This window comes from Pieris napi, chromosome 18, assembly GCF_905475465.1.
Source record: "Pieris napi chromosome 18, ilPieNapi1.2, whole genome shotgun sequence".
Lineage (NCBI taxonomy): Eukaryota > Metazoa > Arthropoda > Insecta > Lepidoptera > Pieridae > Pieris > Pieris napi.
The window spans coordinates 8,184,683-8,210,150 of NC_062251.1; the positions used below are offsets into that span (position 1 = coordinate 8,184,683).

Below are 25,468 nucleotides of genomic sequence, written 5' to 3' on the forward strand. Positions count from 1 at the left end.
TATATCGGTCTCTCCTCTTTGAAGTTTCACTTCTATCGTGTGTGAATCGCGCACACACCTTTTTTTTATAAAGTCAAAACCTTTTTTTTTAAATAAAAACTTGTTTTTATTGATAACAAAAATCAGAGTGTTGCTAGGGATAAGTATAATATTAAATAGTAATGTTAGGATATCGAAACATTTTTGTATAGGCCAGAACGATATAGTGGAAACGCGCTCTAAGATCTGAGTAATATACACACCACTACATATGCAAAAATTTCTCGAGACTAATTTCACTGTAATTTATTATAAAATTACAAATTAACATACTACTCTTAAGCGCGATGCTTATAAGAATGAATTCTTAAGTACGATAGTGAAGCGACGCCGGTGGCCTCCTTCGTCAGCAGAAATTGTATATTGTTAGGTGCAGGGCTGGCACATAACTCCTACCCCTGCAGATCCGCAACTATTTGAGGACGTTGAGGGAAAATGTTGCGGCTGGATCACCTTCTGAGGTTCCTTGTTGCCCTTGAGTTTCAGCATTCTGGGTCCTTTTACTGAGTCAACGATACCCGATGTACATTACAAAAATAATTGAACATAGGAGCATAATGTAGAAAGGTAAAGTAGTGTGGTAAATGATGGTTGGTTTTTGCGGAATAAGCGGCATTTGTACTTAGATTTAAAGAACTTTATTTCTCATAAGAACTTAATACTAGTTCGCTTACAATGAGATATAGTACTTTATTCTACATTATATAATATTAGTAGCCTCTAGAGCGTTGGAAACATTACACTGATTACAAATAATCTTTTAGATTTCTTTTGAAGACATTCATATTATCGCACTGTTTTAATTCCTCTGGTAAATTGTTCAATTTGCTTCTCTAAATTATGTAATCCAATTAAATCAATCGTATGTATCTTTGAAGATCGCTGTGGTGTCGTAGGGGTAGAGTTCATTGGTAGTAAAATCTTCAAATGCTCCCCCTTTAATTGGTTGTTTATGTTAGAAATGGTGAGGTCCTTAGTATATAGAGAGCAGTTTGACGGTATTGTTACAAGGTAACTGCCCGTGGAAATCGTAACACTATAACTATTCTATTATTACTAAAGTATGACCCAGTGCGAATTACGCTATAGTATTCGCGGAGTTCTAAATCTAATAATTGCTCCGGTTTATAAACGGAACTTAAAGTACCTAACATACTACGTAACATACCTATATCTAACATAATATGATGCGCTGTAGCAGTGCGCGTAAAAGCTAAACTATCCTCAATATTTCTTATAACCGATAGTAGCTCATTTATATTACCATCAAATGAATTGAATCATTGGGAAATCTCTGCGAAAATTACTGTATCTACATGTTCAGTATTTCGAAATCATAAATTGCATGGTTTTATTTATATCAATTTGATTTTCTACTAATTTATTAATTAATTTCGTATGGTCGGACATCCACGCCTTACTAAGACTTAAATGATTATTGAATTCGGAAATTATATTCTCTTGATTACTTTGAAATATTTAAATGGCCTCGTTATATTTAATGGCATCGCTGTAGTCTAAATTACCGGTTATACTTTGTTTTCTTGATAATTCCAATAAAATTGTTAAGAGTCTTAGAGTCTTTCTCAATTCGATTCTTCTGTAACGTATAAGAAGTATCATCTGCTTGAGATAATCCGATTTCTGCTTTTACAAACGACATAATTTTAGTTCTGACACTATGACTAAGAGCCCATCTTTCTCGTGCAGCGATCGAATTTGTAAAATGGCTAACACCAGTCAAAGTATTACCGGCATCAGCATTAATCGTCTGCTCCAAAGTCAAGTCGACGGGTGATCTGCCTAAGCATGATTTTGTGCGTCTAATACCAAATGCATCTTCACGAAATTCCTTAAGTAGAGTTGAATTTTCAACCTTCGAGAATACTACATCATGTTTAGTCGGGTTGGTAATTTCAATAAAACCTCGGTTGTTCTTCACATTAGTAAGACATTCATGGATAGTGCAATTAGATATTGTCTGTTCAGTCACAAGTGCGTCACCGTCATGAAAATTAATCGGAACACGAATTATTCTAGATGTATTAGCCGGTATTATTTCCTCATAAAGATTACAGTTCCGTGAATCATACATTCGCAGGGGGTTGGTAAAGCTCCGTGTAACTAGGACTTTATTTTTTAAATCAATGCTAGATTCCAGTTTCTCCAGCAAGTCTAGTCCAATTAAGCCATCGAAATAATTGTGAAATTTATATATGAACAAGGTTGTATCACAATCTTCACCAAATTCGCGAAAACATGGTATAGTTATGGAATAATTATTTCGAGTGGTCGCATGAATGTTATTAACTTAAAAAGGGTCGTAATTACACTGTGTATTGGGATAGAATTTTTCTACAGCCTCGGGGCTTATAAATGATTGATTCGCCCCTGTATCAACCAATAATTTTTAGGGTGGATTAGTAATCTGTATGTACGGAAGTTGTCTTTGTGTTTGTAAGTTTATTGTCTGTCTGATTTGTGACTTGTCCGAAAATCCTGATTTGAGGTTGAACTCTCCTGTGTCTCTTCAACACTAGAAGGTAAGTATTCGTTAACGTCTTGATACTCTGTCATGTTATAAACTGGCTCAGAATAGTAATTTTCCTGGTAATATGGGTCATAGTAATAGTCGTTATAGGAATAATAGTCATAGTCATATTGGTCTTGGACCTCATTAAAATTTACATCCTTAAATTTGAAATAGTTTGAAGGTGGTGGGTTCCCATGCCTTGACCAATCATGCCCGGTAAAGACGGGTTTAGGTGGAAAGGTCTTACTGACATAGTGACTAACGCCACTCATCGGTTGAGGACTATTATTAACCGGCTTCTGTTGAGGACGTGGGGGTGTACGGAAGATATTACTTCGGGGATTGTAATTAGGTGGAAGGGCACGGAACATTTGTTGGGTACGTGTGGCCATTCTAGGTGGGTATTGTGGGATAGGCATTCGAAATTGGTGCGGAGGGTTAGGTTTGAATTGTGGAGGAAAAGTATAAGGTACTTGTGGTTAATCTGTTTGACGCGTTGTTAGTGTTATATACAGGCTTAGGTAGATTACTGTTATAATTAGATGAATGATTCGGCTTAGATGAAGCATCGTTACGTTGCTGGAGATATATGGTATTCAATTCTTCTTGAACGTATTCAAGAGCCTTTTCAATAGAATCGGGCCTCATGCACCTTATACGAGACCCAAGTGGCTAACGAAGGCTTAAGGCCACGAATAAATGTCTGTTTCGTTAATATTGTGTATAGGTGCCGTTTGGCATCTATGGTTGTAGATAGGGTTTCGTGTAAAGTGACATAAGTCATCATCGTACTGAATAAAAAAATTCTAAACCCATAAAAGTGAATTTTTTTAATCAGGGTAATCTTGCAAATTTTATTTTTATTATAGGACAAAATACAAAACAATTAAAAAATTACTTCTATTTATTGTAAAAAATTAAAAATACAATTTTTTTTTCAAATTATTCAGAATCCGAGTCATCGGACATAAAACTACGATCTTCAACTTCTGAATCTTCTTCGTCATCACTCTCTGTTTCACTTTTTTCGACAATGTCTTCTATCTTTAAAGGTGTATGATCCCCAATGAATCCTACTGGTTTTAAATATTCATCTAAGAACCATCCGCAGTTCTCAGGCTCAAGTTTTACGCATATTGGATCCGTTGCATTAAGCCACATAGAATTTATGAAAATAGTTCGTAAAATTTTCTGAGTTAATGATATCCAGCATGGTGGTATGGAGTTGGAGTCGAAGCCTTTTTTTTTTAAGTGCTCGCCGTCTTCTTTTGCAGAGTAATTTTTCATAAAAATACGACGTCTAGCATCATTCACACTGGTGCAGTTCCTGATACCGTACATACTAGCCGTAAATTCTTGAACGGTCTTCATTTTTTCATCAATGAAAATATCAGCAGCACCTGTTAATACTGCAAAAACTGTTTGATATTTTTCATTTTTCGAAAATTGCTGAAAAGGTTTTACTTTCCCTTTGTTGTAAAAGGCTGCCGCGTCATCGCAACCTGTAAATGCAGGAAGGCGGGAAGACGTTGGTATAATTTAATTCCCAACTTCAACGCTAAATCGGTGCAATTAATGCAATCAACAGTTTGATTATTAGTCTTTCTAGTTGCTGAACAGGCATGCCAAATTTCTGATTCGATAAGTTTGTGCATATTTCCTAACAAAATTATCAAAACGTCAGTATCAGAGGCTTTAATTAAAATCCTTGAGCCTGGTTCTGCTTTAGAAGCATGAAAAATAATCCTTGTATCTGCCTCTTCGTGATGACATTGCTTGATGTCGATGTATGCTAGATAGTTTTTCTTCTATTATCTCTTCCGGTCTAAATCCATCTCTGACTCGAACATAATTATGGAGTACCGTAATTACTTTTACAATCCGTTCGGCAGAATCCACAGCGACATCTATTGGGCGATGTAGTATTCTCCATTTATTATTGGCTATACCAAAAGTACATTCGACATATCGACGCGCTAAAGTAAGCCGATAGTTGATTTCTTTTTTCGAACGTAAGTTGCTTTACACCATAGGGCCTAATTAAATTTTCCATCAGTCCAAATGCTTCATCACTTACAATTACGTAAGGTAGTGCCGTATCGTGGTTTTCTGTTAAAGGGCATAGTTTTGGTATATCCAAACTTTTCAGTGAGTTTTTTGTATAGGACAGATTCTCTAAAAATTCCGGAATCACTATCCTTTCCGTAAGCACCAATGTCTACCCAGATGAAGCGATAGTCAGAATCACATAACGATAGTGGGACCAGAGATGAATAATTTTTATAATTACAGTACAAGAAACCTGAGTGCTCTGGTTTCTTCTGATATGTTTACCATCGATTGCGCCGATACAATGAGGAAGTTTGGCGGTCTGCTTAAATCCTTTGGATATTTCAATCCATTTTTTTTATCAGGTATTGGCATAACTATGTCTTTCAATTTCATCCAGATAACTTCACATACTTCACGAATTATACCAGATATAGTAGACTTCCCAATTTTATATGAAAAGTGTAGCTCTGCCATTGAACACCCGCTTGCAAGATCTGGAATAATTTACTTCATTTTAATTTCATTTTCACAGGTAATTTGTTGCAGAAGTGGAAAAGCTTAAAAGATAATTTTATAAGAGCGGCGAAAAAAGTAAAATCTGGGTCTGGAGCGTGTAAAAACTACATACATTATTAACAGGCCCCTCTTTTTGAAATCTTCCACACCAGGAAAAGAAAAGCACAGTAATTTCAGTGAAGATAATGAAACTGAGGCTGATAATATTGATAATGATAATAACGCTGAAATGCCACCACCTTCCAAGCCAACTGCTAAAAGAGTCAAATTCAATGACAGTGATAACAAATTTATTAAAATTCTAGGAAAGAGTATTGAACAGAGACATACTGAGTTTACCGAATTAGCAAGGAAAACACAGGAGGTGGGAGATGAGGACAAATTATTTTGCTTGTCTTTAGTAAACGAAATAAAGAAAATACCCGAACATAGACGCCTTAGAGCCAAGATTGACATGTATAATTTAATAGCGCAATACCAAAACCCAACTACGGATGATCATTCTCCTTCAGCATCTAAATTCTCGTCTGAAAATTATTGGCCCTCACAACAATATTCGTCTGGTTATGGCTACACAACGAGCGGACGAGACATAGCACCTGGGACGCCGTCATCAGTTGCCACCAGCAGTGATGATTCTCAACTAGAATTGTTTACAGATTGTTAATTATCAATATTAATAAATCTTACCTTAAAACAATGATTAGTTTTTCTTTGGGTGAAATACAATATCTGATGGCGTTCGGAGCTGCTGTAACAACAACTATCAACGACTAAACATTCAAATCCTAAATGAAACGGAGGAACTACGTGAGATATTGTTGGAAACATATTGGAGGCAGTGCATAAACATCTTAACAGGTTCGGTCCAGCAACGTTTCATGACGTTAATTTTAGAAATTCATAATAGACACAACGTTTAATCACGTCGGCTTTTAATTTCCATTTATTCACACTACGTTCCCTAACGTCGGAAGTCAATACGATATTCAACTAAATAGATATTTGCGCCGCATCACTTGGAAGTTTCAAAGGTCTACTGCCGCAGCAAATCAGTTTTTAGGAACGTTTTGCGAAAATCCGTTACACCCGCACATACGCACACACAGAACGTTGGTAGACGTCACGGGAAGTAGGGACGCGGCTAGCTTCAGTCATTTTGCGCCGCATCAAGAGAAGCTCTTGGTTCGCGTACATCGCTCGACCGATTTGAAGTTTCGAAACAGTTGTTGGAAGGTCATGGTGCTGTCCACATATAATTGTCTTTGATGCACTGCATTTAAATTTGGAATATCTTTATTTTATTTTTATACGGGATTTACACTCGCGCTTCGTCCCTCGCCTCGTGGCTCGCCTCGTCCCTCGTGCGAGGCTCGTGTTGATCGATGGTAAATGAGTTGCCTGTTTACACTCGCGTGCCGAGTTCAGTCGTCTTTGAGCTAGCAACAATGGAGGACGTCGAAGTTTTAGCAGCAACAAGTTTGTGCGTACTGGGCTTATACTGCTACGTCACTAATTTAAATAAAAGGAAAGTAGTAAAGAAACGGCGGTGGCGCCCAAGAAGATGGTGGATGATATCGATTCATCGCAATAGAACCCTGTAAGTGTGTTAATGCCTACGGAGCTTCTGCTTCTCCCTGAATCGCATTATGCAATATGTAGTATAGTTATTTTTAATGCTTCTCTTTTAAATTTCAGGCAAAGTATGGAACAAATCGACGCCTCCTACGCATAAAGTCGTAAAGCAAAAAAAGCATTTTTTCAGGAGAGCAATTTTTGTGTACGTTAATGATAAACTTAATTTGTTAAACATTTTTAAACGATATTTTTGCACTATGCGATTAATTATTAGTTACAAAACATTGCTCTCAAAGCTGGATGCTATAAAAAATTATATTTATGCAAAATTACTAATTTTAGATACATACGACCTTATACTCACTAGAGAAACGTCGTATCTTATTGTTACGACTTTATGCTTTTAATCAGGTTGTTATAAACAACGCGAATAAAGTCGTATGTTTGAATTACGACATTATGCTACGTGTAAACTGCCATATAGGTATCTCGAAAAGGTGGTCGTATGTGGTGGTGGTACTTCATGAATAAAAACAACAAAAAGTGTAGGCTAAAACTAGCTTTATTTTAGATATTGAATCATCTTATACATAATAGACCTTTAGATTTATGATAGAATAGCAGTGATGTAATTGACGGTTATTCAGAGGAATCACTACTGTTCTCTTCTGCAACATTGCCGCTGTGTGACAACTGTTGATAAAAACTATGGTACTCTTGAGGTATTATACGTCCTTGACAAAGACTTAATAAATCATTAAACTTTGCTAATGTAATAGGTAAATGATCAGAGTAACATGGACCTAAAATTTCTGTATGTAATAAATTATTATTTTTCCTTCTTGATGAATAATTTTTTTTGGTTATTAAACTCATAATGTTATTTTCTTCTTCAAAATTATAACGCTAGTTCAAAATTTCGTTGGACACTACCTGAACTTCTCTAATCTTGTTCCATGATATTTTTTGGTTTTTAGTATTTTTAGCCCAATTTCTACCGTCTAGCAAAATTTTATAATTGTAAAAATCTGTAACACTCATTTCAATTACATTATAATTTGGGGGGTTGACTTTTGAACATCTAACTAAGGCAAACCACTGTGCAGGAGTATATATAAGTTTATTTTTTGCATTTCTCTCAATCAAAGCATGAACTGAGTCGGCTTTTGTCGGCCATTTTGTGTGTGCCCGCGCTTTAAAAACCTATGAACTATCGTTATACCATACTTTTTTGCTACATAGGTATAACATGCAAACACAATACGGTTTCTATTTTGGCCGGCACAGTTATCGGACCAAAACCGGAATTCTTTGGCACCTTGACTAACTTTAGTTTCAATAAATTTAGACAAGCAACTTGCTTGTCACACGCCCCATGTTTGCCATTAATCTCGGACCTATTTGACTAGCTAGATCAAATACAGTAAAATTATAAATTGACAATTTTCTTTTATAATAAAATAAACCGACATTGCCATGGGGACAGTTTAAATTTTTTTGGAAATCAAAACACGCCGTAACTATTTTTCCTTTGCTTTCCAAAGCTTCCTTTTTATCATTTGCCTTCACTTCTCTAGCTTTAGTCTTGTTTCGCATGTGAAGTTCTTGTTTTTGTTTTTCTTCTTCTGTCATTGTATTTAAGTTTGTATTGTATATGTTACGGGTAATGCTAGAAGGTGGAGTAAACCTAGGTTTACTCGGGTTGACTTAGTATTACCTTAGCTTCTTGGGTAAAGTCCGAATAATAAGTAAAATAAATTTTAATTCGGGGTTTACCCATGCTCACCTAGGTCTACCCAACTCTGTCTGGGTAATGTGTTGGCTAAATTTTAACAACAGTTTAGCAAATTTTGCATTAGTCTTGTTGGCAACACTGGCCACGCCGCCGCTTGCTTAGTGACAAAATGGCGACCGAACAGAGTGCACGTTCTTTTCGAGAGCGTTTTGATACAAAATTTCAAGAGTTATTCTCAGCGAAAGGATTAAATTCTTTTTACTTTAGTAACGAACAGTATTTGGAAATAATTAATTCGGTAAAAAGTGCAAAAGAAGCTAAATCGAAAACTACTTTACAATACCGGCGATTGAAGCGTTTTGATTTGTGCTCGGTAAGTGGCGTCGAGAAACTGATTGCTCCTCTATCTTCAAGTGAGACAACAATTAAATATTACGTGACTAATGATGAAATGTTCGATATTTTGCATGAAACTCATTTGGCTGTTGGACATGGAGGAAAACATCGAATGGAAAAAGAATGTAAAAAAAAATATAAAAATATTACTCAAGAAGTAATCAAATTATATTTACGACTATGCGAACCATGCCAAAAAAAGTTAAAGTCTGCTAAAAAAGGAATTGTTGTCAAACCATTGGTGTCAACAGAAATGAATAGTCGCTGTCAAGTAGATTTAATTGACATGCAGTCTAACCCTGACGGCGAATTCAAATTCATAATGGTCTATCAAGATCATTTGACAAAGTTTGTACAGCTGCGCGCGTTAACATCTAAACGAGCCGTAGAAGTTGCTTATAAGCTTTTGGACATATTTTGTATTTTTGGCGCACCTTCAATTCTTCAATCAGACAATGGCCGCGAGTTTGCAAATCACGTAATAGAAGAGTTGTGCTCGATGTGGAGCGGTCTGAAGATAGTACATGGCAAACCTCGCCATAGTCAGTCTCAAGGTAGTGTGGAAAGAGCAAATCAAGACGTACAAAATATGCTTATGACGTGGATGAACGACGAAAATTGTAAGCGTTGGTCAGAAGGTTTGAAGTTCGTACAATTAATGAAAAATAGGGCATTCCACGATGGAATAAAACGAGCTCCTTATACCGCCATGTTCGGTAGTGATGTCAAGGTGGGTTTAGCGTCGTCTTCTCTTCCAAAAGAAGTTATTGTCAATATTCACACTGAGGAAGAGCTCGAGAAAATGTTGACGGAATTTACTACCGAAGCAGAATCTAGTCCAGAATCCCAAGAAGAAGGACCGGAATCTAGACAAGAATCTCAAGAAGATTTACTAAATGTAGAGCTGGAATCAGAGAATTACCACTTACAGAACACGGAGATGAGAAGCGATATCGAAACAGAAGTTTTAAATACAAAAGAAGGTGAAAGGAACGTTTTATTAGAAATAAATTCAGAAGAAACGGCCAAAAAGAAAGACGAATTAGAGTGTAGTAGATGTATGAACCCAGGCACAAGTACACAAGAAATAAACTTATGTGAAATTTGTACTACTCAACAAAATATAAATAAACATAGATTATCTGCCCGATTGAGCTTAGAAAATCAAGCTAAGAAAATGAAAGCCTTATCTAATTTAAAATTTCCTCCATGTTCTGTTGGAGATACGGTGAGAGTCCAAATACCAGATGTCGATAGAGGAAGAGGCGAGTTTCGGAACGTGCTTATGGTAGTTATAGAAAAAGCTGGTGATCTGTATAGGCTAGGAAACGAACGTGGTACTATTGAGGAAATGTTCTCAAGGAATCAGTTTTCTGTGTGTCATGATAAACTGATTGATATCGAAAATATATCACCAGAAAAAAAAAGTTTACGAGAGCTTGCAAATGAACAGTCGCTTTCAGGAGGCCAGGGTTATAAAAGGTGTAATTGCAAAACAAAATGTGCCACAAAGAAGTGTTCATGCAAAGCTGCAGGAAAATTATGCAACTCAAAATGTCACAGCAGTTTATCTTGCTCAAATAAATAATTTTTATGTTTGTATGTTTTTCAGATAATAAATGTTTAAAATGGCCTTGGATTTTCATTTCACTAATTAATTAGACAAATTTTTAACATTACCCAGCCAGAGTTGGGTAGACCTAGGTTGGGTTGAGTAGAGCATGGGTAAACCCCGAATTAAAATTTATTTTACTTATTATTCGGACTTTACCCAAGAAGCTAAGGTAATACTAAGTCAACCCGAGTAAACCTAGGTTTACTCCACCTTCTAGCATTACCCGTAACATATATATGACACTCATTTTCATTTCAGATCACTCAGATGTCTTTTTTCGGTTTGTGAAATGATATATTCCAATGTTGATTTATGATATCTCGATACTGTCTTACTGTCATTGCTTTTTTAGTTATATTTTCAATCGTACACCACTCATTGTATAATGAAAACTTTTTTGTAAATGTTAGGTCACTCTCTAAGTAAATTTTAGTAGTGTATTTACGCACATAATGAGATTCAATAGGCTGGAACGTTTTGACATGCCTTAAAACACTCTGTTTCATTTCGTCGTCAATGACAACAGTTCTGGTACCACCACGCCGATCAGGAGAAACAGACCCACCACCTGAACTCCATTTTGCCAATGCTGTTTGAACAGTTCTCTCCCCTACAGAAAGTGTGTTTAGGAACATCGTTTTGCAGACAAACACTCTAATAAGGATGTCAGAGTTTGGTTCAATAAGAGGCAAGCAATACTTAATGGATTTCTTACATCTAGAAGTAGAAGGATACTTAGTGTCGCCTACTTCGGTATGATAGACGATGTAATCCCATTGTCGACAGTGATCTCCAATTTGCCAAAAAGAACAAAATATACGCTCCCGTTCTTGTGCATTAAATTTTGTAAAGCATTTAAGTCGGCAAGTAGTCGGACATGGTTGTTTCAAAATCTTTCCATCTCTTTGAACTCTATTTCTTCTTAAATAGGCTTTCCCTAAAAATTTTAAACATTTTGACGTCTTTCCACTCATCACGGCGACGGTGACGCTTTCTTCCAACTCTGCCTGACGGTGTACTTTCATTTGACGAACATACAGAAGAATCCTGACTCGAAGCGTTACTAAGCTGTGGTGTATTGCCTCTACTAACACTACTAGTTGAACCATAATTATTATCATCACAAATAGATGAGTTTCTAAATAACGGAGTTGAAGTGGCCACACTGTACTCGAAAAAATCGTTATTCGGGGAGGGCATTGGTGTTAAAGAAGGTTCTATTATATCAGCTGATTCGTGAGAAAACTCTTCAGCACATAGCTCTGAATCCATACATCTTATAGTTTTTTCATTTGGCATAGCAGACGACAGTGAGGATTTTGCTTCCGTATTAGACGTTACTTCGTGAATACTTGTTACAAAACTGTTGTCAATATCACTGCTACTTTTATTAAAAGAGTGCCCAAACATCGTCTTGTACAGATTCCACTGGTCTTCAGCTTCAAGTGGCACCGGTGATTCTGAAAATATTGAAGTCCAATTAGTTAAAAACCTAGAGAAAAATACATAAGCAGTTATAAATAGAATTAAAAGTTCAATTTTAGTGATATTTTAGCTACAATTGAATAGCAGATAATCGTATCTTCATTATATAACAAAGCATAAAGTCTTATGTCTATGATCCGTCTTTATACGTTTATTTATCTTTATACTACAACCACGCGTATGGTCGTAAGTGTAAGTTACGACTCCTAGAATAAATTTTTTGCGTAGTATAAAGTCTTAACTGACCACTGCTAGCGATTAAATCCGACGCATATAGTCGTAACATAGACCTTCCGACGTTATGCACCGGGACTACATTTTTTTTGTCGAGGTCTATTAAACACTGACACTTATTAATATAATTTATTCGTATGATGGTATCTCACATATAAACAAGTGAATTATATAATAATGTAAGAAAATAGAGTAAAACTTACCAATTCCAAAATTTTCGTCGGCCGTCATTACTTCGCTGTTTGGATTGGGTTTATCTAACACTAATTTCAAAATCTTAGACGAACGTAGGTTGCTCATTTCACTAATTTATAATTGCACACGTTCTAACGAACAAAAGTAAACAAAAACAACGCAACATCAATATTATTTTCAACATTTAAATTAGAGACTTTGTGCATGCTAGTTCGTGTCATACGACGTCGGTACTGCGCTCTGAAAAGCCGGCTGAGGTCCAATAGATCGGAGCGCATCGTCAGAACTATAAGCGCGACGATTTGCGCGGGAGCGTTCAAATGTTACGACTATTATCAATTCAAAAACTCATTATTTATAGAAAATATTAAAATTTGGGTTTCAGGATTGTGTATTGCTGTTTAATAGTGTTCTAATGGCACAAAAAAACAATTTTACTCAAAAAACGTGTTCCGACTTTATGCGTAGGAGGCGTCGAAATGTTTCAAGAAATGCTGAATGAAGATTCTGGCGAGTTTCAGAATTTTTGCCGAATGTCACCAAATGATTTTGATTTTCTGCTAAGCAAAGTAGAACCTTTGATTAAAAAGCAAAAGACTAGACTCAGAATACCCATCCCAGCAAAAGTGCGCTTAGCTATAACGTTACGATTCTTAGCTACTGGCGACAGCTACAGGAGCCTTCACTACTTATTCAAGGTTTCCAGTGCAGCCATCTCAATCATTGTACAAGATGTCTGTAATGCTATCAACACAGTGCTAAAGGATCAGATAAAGGTAAGAAATTAAAGTAGGTACTTGATTAGTCAATCATGTATTTATTAAAATTATGTATGTAGCCTAAATTATGCATGTTTTTTTAGTAACATCACTGAATAATCATCAACTTACGTATTTTTAAGCTTATACGTATGTATTCATTTATTTTCATCAACTTACACTGTAGTATCACCAACGTATACAGTAATCATCAACTTACGTATTTTTAAGCTTAAACGTAGTCCTTATTTACTATCATCAACTTACATTGTAGGTATCACCAACGTATATAGTATAGTTGTAAGTTTAGTATTCTTATTTTTATACTTTAGTACTTACATAGATAAAGTTAGTAAAATTAATTGTATTTGTCATTTAAAGCATTTATGAGCGCTGTATCTATGATGCTTTGAGAAGCATAGGGCTGCGTAATTTCGTCAGAAAGGATAGTGAAATTTTGTGATGGTAAAACGGTATCAATAGTGGCAGTTGCTGAATGTGTATTCGGGATAGATATTTGTACGGGGGAATGTTGTGGTCGCAAGACATAGTTGTTACGAGAAGTAGGACGGTCTGGTATATAACTCGGAGAGTTAGAGGAAGATGGTATAGAATGTATCGGCGATGGTGTAGATCTGGAGTATCGGTTAAATTGCTGCAATTGTTGTGGTGGATTTGCCAAAAGTAGCCCATCAATGCGATGCATAATCTGACGCCGTTCTTGTTTTGAATATTCTCGTAATCTTGTAGCCAATAACTGCGCGTACATGTCGCACTCGTCAGTTTCCTTCCTGTTCAATAATATGCTGTTTAAATTAGATACCGTGTCTTTTATATTCTTCTGAATCTCTGTGTCGCAATCTTCACGAGGACGCTTTTTTTTGACAGGTGATTTAAATATTTTTTTATTGTTCGCTGGTTTGTCTTTCTCGCTATTCTGTACATTGCTCTGGGCATTATTATTGTCACTAATAAGCTCGTTATTTTGTTCGTTACCATGGCGATCAATATTGTCACTATCCTCGTTGACATTATCTGGATCTGATGTTATCTGAAATAGATTACATACATACTTAATCATAATTGTTCTAAAATACAGAGTCCTCATCCTCAACAGTATCAACAGCCGTGGATATCATTATGAACAACTGTTTCATATGGAATTCGCGAAAAATAATTCGATCTCTCCATACGAACAGACCGAATCACGAACCACCTGAACATAGGTGATTGACAAATTAGGACCCGAAATAATTCATACTTTTTCTTGTTTTTCAGATGCCGCGGACAGAGGCAGAATGGTTAAATATAGAAAGGCGCTTTCAGAGAAAATACCCACATTGTGTAGGTTGTATTGATGGCAAGCATGTACAGATACAATGTCCAATTGACAGTGGCTCAGAATACTACAATTATAAAGGGACTTTTAGTTTTGTGCTCTTAGCTTTAGTTGATAATGATTACCGCTTCATATTTGCCGATATCGGAGCTCAGGGTAGAATTAGCGATGGAGGCGTATTTCAAAACAGTGTTCTTTGGGAAAGAATTTCTACAGACACTATTAATTTACCACCTGATTGTCCACTTCCTGGTGGACAATGTAATGTACCATATGTTTTTCTCGGAGATGGGGCATTTGCGTTAAGCCAACACGTTATGAAACCTTTCCCAGGAAACCATCCCCTTGGTTCATTACAACGCAATTTTAACAAGAGATTATCTAGTACACGTGTTATCGTTGAAAATGTTTTTGGAGTTCTAACAACAGTTTTTAGAATCTTTAAACACCCAATGGAAATTAATAAGGATAAAGCTATATTGATAACAAAGACTTGTATTCTATTACATAATTTTCTCAGAAATAGTAGGACTTCAAGAAACATTTACACACCTCCTGGTACCTTTGATACTGTTGTCAATGATGAAATAATTCAAGAAGGTTCTTGGAGGCGACAGGTTTCCACTAACCCGGCTATAATACCTATTCCAACTGTAGCTAGACGTGCAGCACAGAGTGCCATAGACGTAAGAAATGAGTTCGCTAATTTTTTTCAAAGGCAAAATGTTTAAGACAATAAATTGTTACCCATTTTATCGAATAGTAATGAGGTTATAAATCAGTTGCTAAGAGCAAACTCGCCAGCCAAAGGTTCGGTTAAAACATTGCTAAGATATCAAAATTATTTAATTATTGTGTATTATTTATATTGGATACAACTTTTGATAGTAGGTAATTATTATTTATAGAAGTACTTGCTTGTGCCCGGCCCGGGACTCGAACCTGGGATAAAAAGTATCTATTATGTTATTCTGGGTCATTCTATATCTGTGCCAAGTTTCATCCATATCTGTTCAGCAGTAACGATATACTAGCGCCATCTACCGACTAGCGTCATCTGTCTATACCTACTTGATGATGATTTATTGAAGATGACTAATTACTTGAACTGACTAATTACTTGAATAAACCTAACTAAACAAATATGTACTTAGTTTTATTTTACTTACTTGTCTTTCTTCAGTGCTCACTGTGGTGTTACACTCGTAAATGGATGCCAAAAATGTTTCCATAGCATCGTAATACAACCACACTGGCTTGTAAATATCATCTTCTCCTGCGACGGACCTTACTGATTGTTTTTTGCGCCGGAGTAGCTGGCGAAATGTAGCCATGAGAGAATTTTTCTTGTTTTTTAATTCTGTTTGAGATCTTCCCATTATTTCGGACAATCTCGCCCATGCATCGCTAACTTTTTGGCTGTTCTTGTGGCATTTATGTTTAGGGTCCCAAATTATTCGTTCTTTTTGAAATAGTTCTATGAACTTAAATGTTTCGTCTTGCGACCAATCCATTATACGATTACTGCGTTTTTGTTTTTGCGTATTTAAAACTAAACACAACCTGCGCGGCACGATGTAGAAGCCAGAATAAAGCGGGAGGGCGAATGTAAACACCCACTCGCGTGCGACGCGAGGTCCTTTGACTCGTGCCCCAAAAACCGCTCCGGACGCGAGCGCCGCGAGGGACGAGGCGAGCCACGAGCGTCTGTTCACACTCGCACCTCGCCCCTCGCCTCGCGACTCGTACGCGAATGTAAATGGCCTATTACATGTGCGGTGTCATTTAATTCAGTTCATATATTTTCTCATACAAGTAAACACAATGTTTTAAAATTTATTTTGCTTTTTAATTAATTGTTTTAGCCACTAGTCCAGGGTGGATCAGTGGTAGCAGAGCGTGGTTGGATAAATGTATCGGAATATATATCTAGTGGAAAATGAAAGAAGCATATTTTAAAATAATAAGTTAATGAGAAAATACAAATTTTAAAATGAGCTCAAGTATCAGAAGCGTAGAACCGTTAAAAAATCAAATTATGATACCTGGTGCTTGCAAGCACAGGCGATTCTCATAAGAGACGATTTGGGGGAATACGCTAATGGTAAAAAAACGTTAACGGCAACTGCGACTGCCGAGAAAAGAGTGCATTCCTAAAGGAAGACTTAAAGGCAAGGTCAGAGCTAATTTTACTAATATCTCCACCAGAACTAAAACAAATTAAAAGGTGTAATACATCTAAGGAGGTATGGGACAAACTAAAGTCTATATATCAAAGTTCAGGGCCGGCAAGAAAGGCTACGCTATTAAAACAATTAGTATTAAAGAAAATTACTCCAGAAGAAGACGTGAGAGACCATCTCAGTAATTTTATGGATGTATTAGGTAAATTACAAGACATGGATGTCAAAATCATCACTCGCTCGCTGACGTGCTCGGAGGCCGCGCGCGTTTTCCTATTTGTTGCGTAAACAAACTACTACGTAATCAGTGATTAAGTGAAGTGAACAGTGGCTAAACGCTTTGTGATCAAGCATCGTTGCATCTTCGCTTATTGTACTGGTCCGTCACAAGTGCAAACCCACATAATGAGTTCGTGCTTTGGCTGTCAACAGCTCGTCAGTGTCACTGATAAAATTTGTTGTTTTGATTGTAAAAATAACTTCCACTACGGCTGTGTTGGATACACAAAGACCTCTTTTAGTAGACTTACGGCTAAAGCTAAGTCAAACTGGAAGTGTCCAGCATGTAAATTACCTACAAAAAACGATGATAATACTCCTGTTAAGTCAATATCCTACAGTCCTCCGCCCCACGCACCCTTACCGTCGGCGGCGGGTAACTTAGATGAATATTTTAGGAGCATGGAAGTTTCGCTATTGTCGAAACTTAAGACTGAGTTGGTCTCTCTAATTGAAGATAAAATACTAAAGGACATACACAAAAAAAATAGGTGCAATACCGCAGGTAAAAACTCATCTGGACGAAATAACGCGAAGTCTGAGCCTGTTGTCTGATAAGTATTATACAATTATTGCAGACCAACAGCAATCACTCGAAGCAAGAGAAAGAGCAAAGACTCGAGAAGACAGTTTTAAATATAAACAATAAGTGTGTGTACTTAGAGAAGTGCAATGTTGCGCTGGAACAGAAGATACATGAGTTTAAGCAGGCTTCTCTAAATGATCGCATAGAAATAGTGGGCATTGATAAACTGCCAGGCGAAAATGTCATGGAGCTAATTTCTAAGGTTGGGCAAAGAATCAATGTAAATACACTGCCCTCTGAAAACTAGCGTAAAACCGGCACCTATAGTGGTAAAATTCAAGGTATCAGGAGCTGACTCCCGTGACACTTGGTTGGCGCAGCGGCGTAAAATAATGGAGGTGACGAGTGACGATATCACAGGTGGATCGGCCACTAGCAAATTATATATCAACGAAGTACTTACTAAGGTAACTAGAACTCTGCTGTGGAACACGAGGAAGCAGCTTCATGGCATATACAAGTACATATGGGTATCTAGGGGTAAAATACTAGTTAGAAAAAGTGAAGGTGAAAAGTCAATATGCATTCGTAATGAAAGTGAAATCGTGGACTTACTTAACAAAAACTAAGTATTTTTTTTTATTAACTACCTTATAACTGGTGTTTAACTATTTTTATTAAATTCAACGATTCATTTCATTTAGACTTAATAACTGATGATGAATCTATTAATTATGTATGTACTGATAGCATAGATAATTGGATAAGTCAATGTATCTACAAAAAAGAACTCTGTATTATTCACGTAAATATTCGTTCTATAAAAAAACATTTTTCAGAACTTTTAGTGCTTAACGACCATCTAAGTTATATACATATATTAGTAATAACCGAACCTAATATCAATTATTCATTGTTAACATTTTATAGTATTCCTGGATTTGATGTAAATACACACACTCGTTGTGGGCGAAGAGGTGGAGGAGTGCTGGTTTACTCTCGCGCGGGGTTGTGCGCGCGGATTAGCCAGAAACCTAGCCTTGTGAACGGCGAGCGTACGGCCGAGTTTGTTTCCATTGTTTGCAACTGGCAAAGTGAGCAATTACAAGTTATTTCAATATATCGTCCACCAAGATACAATAATCAGAATAAAATCCAAGAATTTTTAACATTCTTAGAAAAACTTTTACAATCATTATCTACTAGTGACAAAGTAATTATATGCGGGGATATAAACATAAATTTGTTAAAAGATACCGATAAATATGTAAAATGTTATGAAGATTTATAAGCCGAACACGGTTTTACAAAATGTATCAAAGACGTGACGAGAAGGGAAATTTTTATGGGTAATGTAGTCGAATCATGTTTAGATCATATATTTATTAAATCATCCTCAGCATTAATCGATTCTGCAGTCATAAAACATAAAATATCTGACCATTATTTGGTCGCGGCATCTGTACAATGGAAACAGAGCCCCAATGTAGCTCACTCGGGCGAGGTGTGTGAATCACGCGCTGCCCCTGCCATTTCCTCGGCCCAGCGCTACCGCTATCTACTTTATTTAGATACATATACAACCAATGTTATAAAGTAAAAAATATGACTGGTAACAGGGATTCTAGAAATGAAAAGTATTGGTTAAACAATAGCTTAAAAAATATGGTTATTGAAAAAGATAGATTATTCAAAATATGGTGTAGTGATCCAAAGAATATGGTAAAAAGACTAACTTATACTAGGTACAGGAACAAATGTCAAAAGGCAATTTTTAAATGTAACGTAGAACATGATAAAAAAACAATTTCAAATTGTAATAATAATATAAAAAAAGTTTGGGATAAAATTAATGAATTATTGGGTAAAAATAAGCAGTCTTTGGATAATCCAATCTTAAATACCATAACATAACTAAACAAGGTGGCACGCAGGCAGTCTGTAATGATTTTGCTGATACATTCTCAAAGGAAATTGATCAAATAAAGCACTCCTGTGATGAAAAATGGCTGGAAAGGAAGACTTATGTTAAATTATCGAATGTGTGTATGAGATGGCAAACGGTCGATGGCAAGGATATAAAACTAATAATTGATAAAATGAACAAAAATAAATCACCGGGCAGTGGTCTTATACGCATGTCTGACTTAAAAATAATTGTTGACAAGATTAGCCCTGTATTATCTAATCTGATAAATCTATCTGTAAAATATCACAAATTTCCACAAAAATTAAAGGAAGCAATCGTTCGTCCGGTCTATAAGAGAAGCGATCGTAAAGTTTTTTCGAATTATAGACCAATAGCTATACTATCAAGTATTGACAAAATTATGGAAAAATTGGAACTTTTTTACAAAAAAATAATATCTTAACGGAATGTCAACATGGCTTCCAGAAAAATAAAAGCACCAACACCTTGTTATCAAATTTTACAGACGAAATTAATGCACATTTGGAAAATAAAAAAATTATTGTAGCTATTTTTTATGATTTTAAGAAGGCTTTTGATACCTTAAATACTGAGACCCTCTTAAATGGAATGGAGGAGTGCGGACTGGGGCAGCCGTTGAACCCTTGGTTCAGCGACTGTCTCACGGCGCGCTCTTACCGTGTGAAAGTCGGCGACGCATTCAGTGAGGAGAAACAAGTAAACTGCGGCGTCCCCCAGGGTTCTGGGTGTGGGCCAGTGTGCTACCTGATGTATGTAAATAGCCTCTGTGAAGTATTACGTCACTGCTCGGCCCACATGTTTGCTGATGACCTTTGTACTCTCAGCGCTAGTACCGACCTCTCGGAGATGTGTCGCCGGGTTCAAGAGGATGTGGATGCGGTAGTTAAATGGTCACATGATAACGGCATCATATTAAACGCTGACAAAACAAAGATGATAATTATTCACTCCCCGTATTTAAGTTCTATTGATAATCCACCTCCTCTTTTTGCGCACGGCTTTGATTGCTTTCATAACAACAAAATTAACTGTACGTGTAAACCTATCGAAAAAGTTAATTGTGTAAATTATCTAGGAGTAAAAATAGATATGTCTTTTTCTTGGGATTCCCATATAGAATTTTTGTGTAGAAAACTAAGAATTTTATTAGAAAAGTTTTACCATTTACGTACTAAAGTCTCATTGCCCATACTAAAATGTTTATATTTTGCACTTGTGGATTCCATAATAGGTTACGCTCTTGACTGCTATGGGTTAACATTTAACATAGATTCCTTGTACTTGTAAATAACCATGGTAAGCAGGATCGTTTTACTAGTTTGGTGCATCATATAACTGACACAAGGTCAATGTCCAAAGGTAAATTTGAAATACCCATGGTGCAAAATTATTATGGAGATAGAACGTTGAAGAAGCGGATTCCATACTTGCTCAATAGTTTACCCGAGGACATAAGACGTGAGACTTCATTGGATAAATTTAGAGGTTTATTAAAAACCATTTGTTAAATATGCTGTAACCTATAAGTAAATTAAGTGTATTAGTATTAGTTGTAGTAGCAGTGTTAGTAATTTAGTGATTTAGAAGTTATATTTATTTAAGGCGAGTCACCTGCAGTCAAACTGCGTAAGCAGTTTTGCGGGGCATGGTTTGATTTAAGGTGTAACTTTTTTGTGAATAAATATATTTAAAATAATAAAAAATTCATCCAGAGTTATTAAGTATAATGATGTTATACAGTTTACCTACAAATTTCGATAGCTTCCGAACGGCAATTGAGTCGAGAGATATTCTGCCAAGTCCTGACAATTTAAAAATAAAAATCGTAGAAGAATACGAAGCAAGAAGGCAAACCGAACCGAGTGAACTTCAGAAGCATTCTACACAAAGACTAAAAAGGTACAATTTTGCAAGAATTGCAATAAAAAAGGGCATTCCACAGAAGCTTGTTGGTCATAGCAGAGACCCAATAACCGCAATAAAACTAAAGATCAAGAAAAGACATATAACATCTGTTTAACAGCAGGAACGTCGAAATGTAAAGGCAGTTTATGGAGTTTTGACAGTGGGTGTACGTCACATATGACGGGCGATAAAAGTATACTCCATAACTTTATCCCCGCGACTGACACTCTAAAGATAGCCTCAGAAAAACATACGACCGAAGTTAAAGGGAATGGAAAAGCCGAACTTTATACAAAGGATAGACGCTATAAAATTAGTCTTTCAGACACATTATATGTACCTGATTTGTCGATAATCTAATTTCTGTGAGCAAAATTACGGATCATGGCTATAAGGTTCTATTTGAAAAGGAACAAGCCAGTGTCACAAAAGGCGGGAAAACTGTATTAAAAGCTCACAGAAGAAATGGATTATACTATCTTGAATTTGATAAACTGGAAGAGACAGCAACTTTCACGCCTAGTGATGAAAGCGAAATTATGAAATGGCACAAGAATAATATTAGGTCACGTCAATGAAAGAGACCTAAAAGAAATGGTTAAAAATAAAATGATGCGAGGACTCGACTTTAAAGAAAAAACTTTGGGTTGAGACTTGTATCAAAGGAAAATTTTCCACTCTACCTAAAAGCCATGGACAAATAATCTCAACCCAAGTGCTCCAGATAATTCACAGTGACGTGTGTGGCCCATTTGAGAATGAATCAATGGCCGGATCAAAGTATTTCGTAACATTTATTGACGATTATACAAGATACTGCTGTGTATATTTCTTAAAAGAAAAGAGCCAAGTAATCGATAAATTCAAGGAATATAAAAACTATGTTGAACTGTTTCATAAGAAGAAAATTCAAAATCTACAATCTGATAATGGAGGCGAATTTAGGTCTAAAGCGTTTGACAAATTCCTTAAAGATGCAAGAAAGAAGAAAGAAATGGTATAAGCTGAAGACTATCTGCACCTTTATACCTCACAGCAAAATGGCATGAGTGAAAGGAAAAATCGGTCGCTGATGAATAAAGCCAGATGTCTGATGCTAGATGCCAATATCCCTGCAAAGTTTTGGGCAGAAGCAGTGTACGATTTACAACCATACAGGTATTTGCAATGTAAATGACACCATGCAATATGATTTGCTTGTGTGTTCATTTCCATTATATCTTATTATATTCACTTAAGTTAGTCGGCATTCAGACCTCGTACCGGGCTTAATCTCATCTCACCCCACTAGTTTAGTCCATTGCTCATAAAATAAATAACTATCCCTTTAAATATCTTAATAATTTATCCCAAACCCGAACATTGGTCCTTCGAGCCGGATATGAACCAGCGACCTATGGATTACAGTCCACAAAAATCTAAACGTCAAAAATAAACATCAAAATCTTGTAATACGGGTAATTCTCTCGGCGATTTCAAAGACTGTATATGTATATTCATTGTACGTGTCTGCGTCTAACTTCTGAGGCAATATACATTACACATACATATACACAAGGAAGGGATAGGAAATACAGAAAACAATTGCAAGGGCAAAATCTCGATCAAGTGTTTATCATTAGTCAATAATTATACCTTTAACACGGATGTATTTATTATGAAAAAACTTGTAAGGAATTTACCGAGCTATACCCTGCCAAAACCAAATTGGCCTGAGCTTAATCATATAAAATTAGCTGATTCAGAATTTATTTATTATTCGGCGCTGATGTTTATTCTGATATTATCTTGGACGGTATTTGTAGATTTCAAGAAAGGTTTCCGATTGCGCAACAAACGCAGTTGGGATGGATAATAACGGGTAATTATAAAACCTATCACTGTAATATAATCCTTAATAACCAAGGTTTTATTGAAGGAATAATTCCAAAGGTTTTGGGAAGTGGAAGATATTCATGAACACTTAAATATGTCACAGGAAGATCAAAATTGTATAGAGTTTTTTCAGAATACAACCTCAAGACGTGACGACGGCAGTTACGTTGTGAAAATACCTTTTAAAGAAAATCTCGAGGAACCAACCATGCCACCATCACTGTTTTTGCCATAAGACCCAACATCAACGGCAATAAAATTATAGTTCGCGTCCACAAGGGCCATCAAAACAATTGAAAATGTTTTCTTGTAATTAAAATATAGAGATCCACTGTTCGAGGGAGCCTGAATTGTTATGTGCCCACCATCCAGTGCTCCGACACAGTTAGGGAAATTCCACAACAATTTAAAGTCATTGGCAATAATTTTCCATTTATCTTCTGTAGGCAAAGGTAGCATTTCACTCATCAGAGTTTCCTTTATTATCTTGCATGTTTCCATAACTATGGAATATGCCGTGCTGTGGCCCAAGCGGTAACTAAATGAAATTGTCTTCAGAGAATCCCCTGTTGTTAGATACCTGGAACAAATAAATCTATGTATAATATTATTTTCATTGCAGGTTCAACATGCAAAACACGGTGGAATAACATAAGAGACAACTATCGAAAATCGTTGAAGAAGACGGAAACTAAAAGTGGACAAAAGAAGACCAATGTTAAATTATACAAGTACTATGAACAATTACATTTTTTGACAAAATATTTCAATGAACGACCGACAGTACAAAGTGTAGAACCAGAAAAAGAAAATTCTGACTCCGAAACCATCGAGCCTCGAAATACCGTATCCATTTCACCTGATATACCCAATGTCGCTAGTAACGAAGCATCCATTCCATCACAAAGCTACGTATCCACTCCATCACCACAGTGCGTCCGCACTCCCACACCATCACCAAGCCATGTATCCACTCCATCACCACCATCACTGTCGTCTCCATCTACTACATCTACTTTAAGAAAGAGAAAAGGTTCGACAAAATGCACACCAAAACCATCCTCAGCATCTTGATTAATGGAATAAGTTCTTCAAAAAAATCAAGAAAAAGCTGAACGCGTCGAGCACCCAGTTGATGCTTTTTTAAATGGTATTGCACCCACACTGAAGAATTTGAATCAATATTACTTAAATTTGGCTAAGACTGAAATATTTACTACTGTGCAAAAATATGAAATGAAGAGGATGACAGAGCAAAATGTACCATTATATCCAAGAGATATTGCAACTGAACCAACAAATACAAATCTCACATCGCAATCTATTCTTGACTCTACTGGATTGGCTAATATAGTAGATCCCACAAAATCATACCTTCAACATAGTGATGTGCAGCAATTTGTTATGAACTACACAGTTAACGAATGATAATGCTCTAGAACTTAACAAAGTGTTAAAAGTATAATGTGTTTATGTGCCACATACGAAGTAATAAAACTGATTTAAATACATATTTTCAGAATTTTAATTAAAAAGTTATGCTTAACTTACCTGTCAGTGGATGGATACATCTGCACTGCAAAAAATGTGTTCACTGATATGTATCTTTCTTTACTAATTTATTTCTTAGCTTTTGAAGGAGAATATTAAAATAGCAACAAAATAAACAAATCTGCAACAAACGCAATGTGGGATGAGACTAAAAACGGAAGGAGCGGCGATGACCTTGCAAGTGCGTTCATTAAAATTCCATCGTGGAGAGTTTACCTGTCACAGTAACCAAGCTCGTCTTGTGGTCAGACTCATGGTTGCCCCAGAACAGGGAGTCTAGCCAAGATGGCTTAACAGTAGTGTATGTAGAAAGTCGAAAACTAAATTTGTATGAAAATGACAGCTCGTGTCGACAGTCGGTAGCCTAGGCCCTAAAGGCGTGAGTCGGGGTAATAAGCGACGCCATGACAGTGCTACGAAAAAACACACATTAACGCTTACGCTATTCGGTAGCCAACGGCCAATTAATGTTTCGGCAGGGTAGAAAAAACGGCGTTTCTCCGGCATGTTTTAGCGTGATCTCAAAAGCTGCTGTTTAGTACAATTCGGTTACGCTTTTGAGTATCGCCATCTATAATTTTTAAATGTTTAAACATTAAATAGGTGAAAACCCGAAAGTGCTTATTAAAATCTAGTTTTCGGTTTGTTAAATTATTATTTAAATATAGTCATAGTTTTAGATTTTGTTATTGTTGTTGTTAATTTGTTTAGGTTTATCATGCA

At 36.2% G+C, this 25,468-nt stretch overlaps 4 protein-coding genes and 1 pseudogene across 4 annotated transcripts; 4 read left to right on the forward strand and 1 right to left on the reverse strand.

The window, feature by feature from the left end:
* The first annotated feature begins 287 nt into the window (after window positions 1-287).
* Window positions 288-15,618, forward strand: LOC125058184. Its single transcript, XM_047662211.1, has 4 exons — window positions 288-6,740; window positions 6,839-6,854; window positions 12,858-13,154; window positions 14,415-15,618. Exons 1-4 carry the CDS (start codon window positions 6,526-6,528, stop codon window positions 15,204-15,206), a joined length of 1,320 nt encoding a protein of 439 aa, XP_047518167.1. The 5' UTR covers window positions 288-6,525; the 3' UTR covers window positions 15,207-15,618.
* LOC125058185 lies at window positions 11,423-15,989 on the reverse strand. The gene is made up of 3 exons (XM_047662212.1): window positions 15,645-15,989; window positions 12,387-14,187; window positions 11,423-11,924 (listed from the first exon to the last, which is right to left on the reverse strand). Exons 1-2 carry the CDS (start codon window positions 15,987-15,989, stop codon window positions 13,495-13,497), a joined length of 1,038 nt encoding a protein of 345 aa, XP_047518168.1. The 3' UTR covers window positions 11,423-11,924; window positions 12,387-13,494.
* Window positions 15,990-17,063: 1,074 nt separating this feature from the next.
* On the forward strand, window positions 17,064-18,520 carry LOC125058186 (annotated as a pseudogene).
* A 1,052-nt stretch (window positions 18,521-19,572) lies between these two features.
* LOC125058189 lies at window positions 19,573-21,110 on the forward strand. The gene has a single exon (XM_047662214.1). It carries the CDS (start codon window positions 20,003-20,005, stop codon window positions 20,699-20,701), a length of 699 nt encoding a protein of 232 aa, XP_047518170.1. The 5' UTR covers window positions 19,573-20,002; the 3' UTR covers window positions 20,702-21,110.
* A 797-nt stretch (window positions 21,111-21,907) lies between these two features.
* LOC125058187 lies at window positions 21,908-24,707 on the forward strand. Its single transcript, XM_047662213.1, is given in 2 exon segments — window positions 21,908-22,477; window positions 23,817-24,707. Coding segments are annotated over 2 exon segments (864 nt in total). The 5' UTR covers window positions 21,908-22,419; the 3' UTR covers window positions 24,623-24,707.
* The last annotated feature ends 761 nt before the right edge of the window (window positions 24,708-25,468 follow it).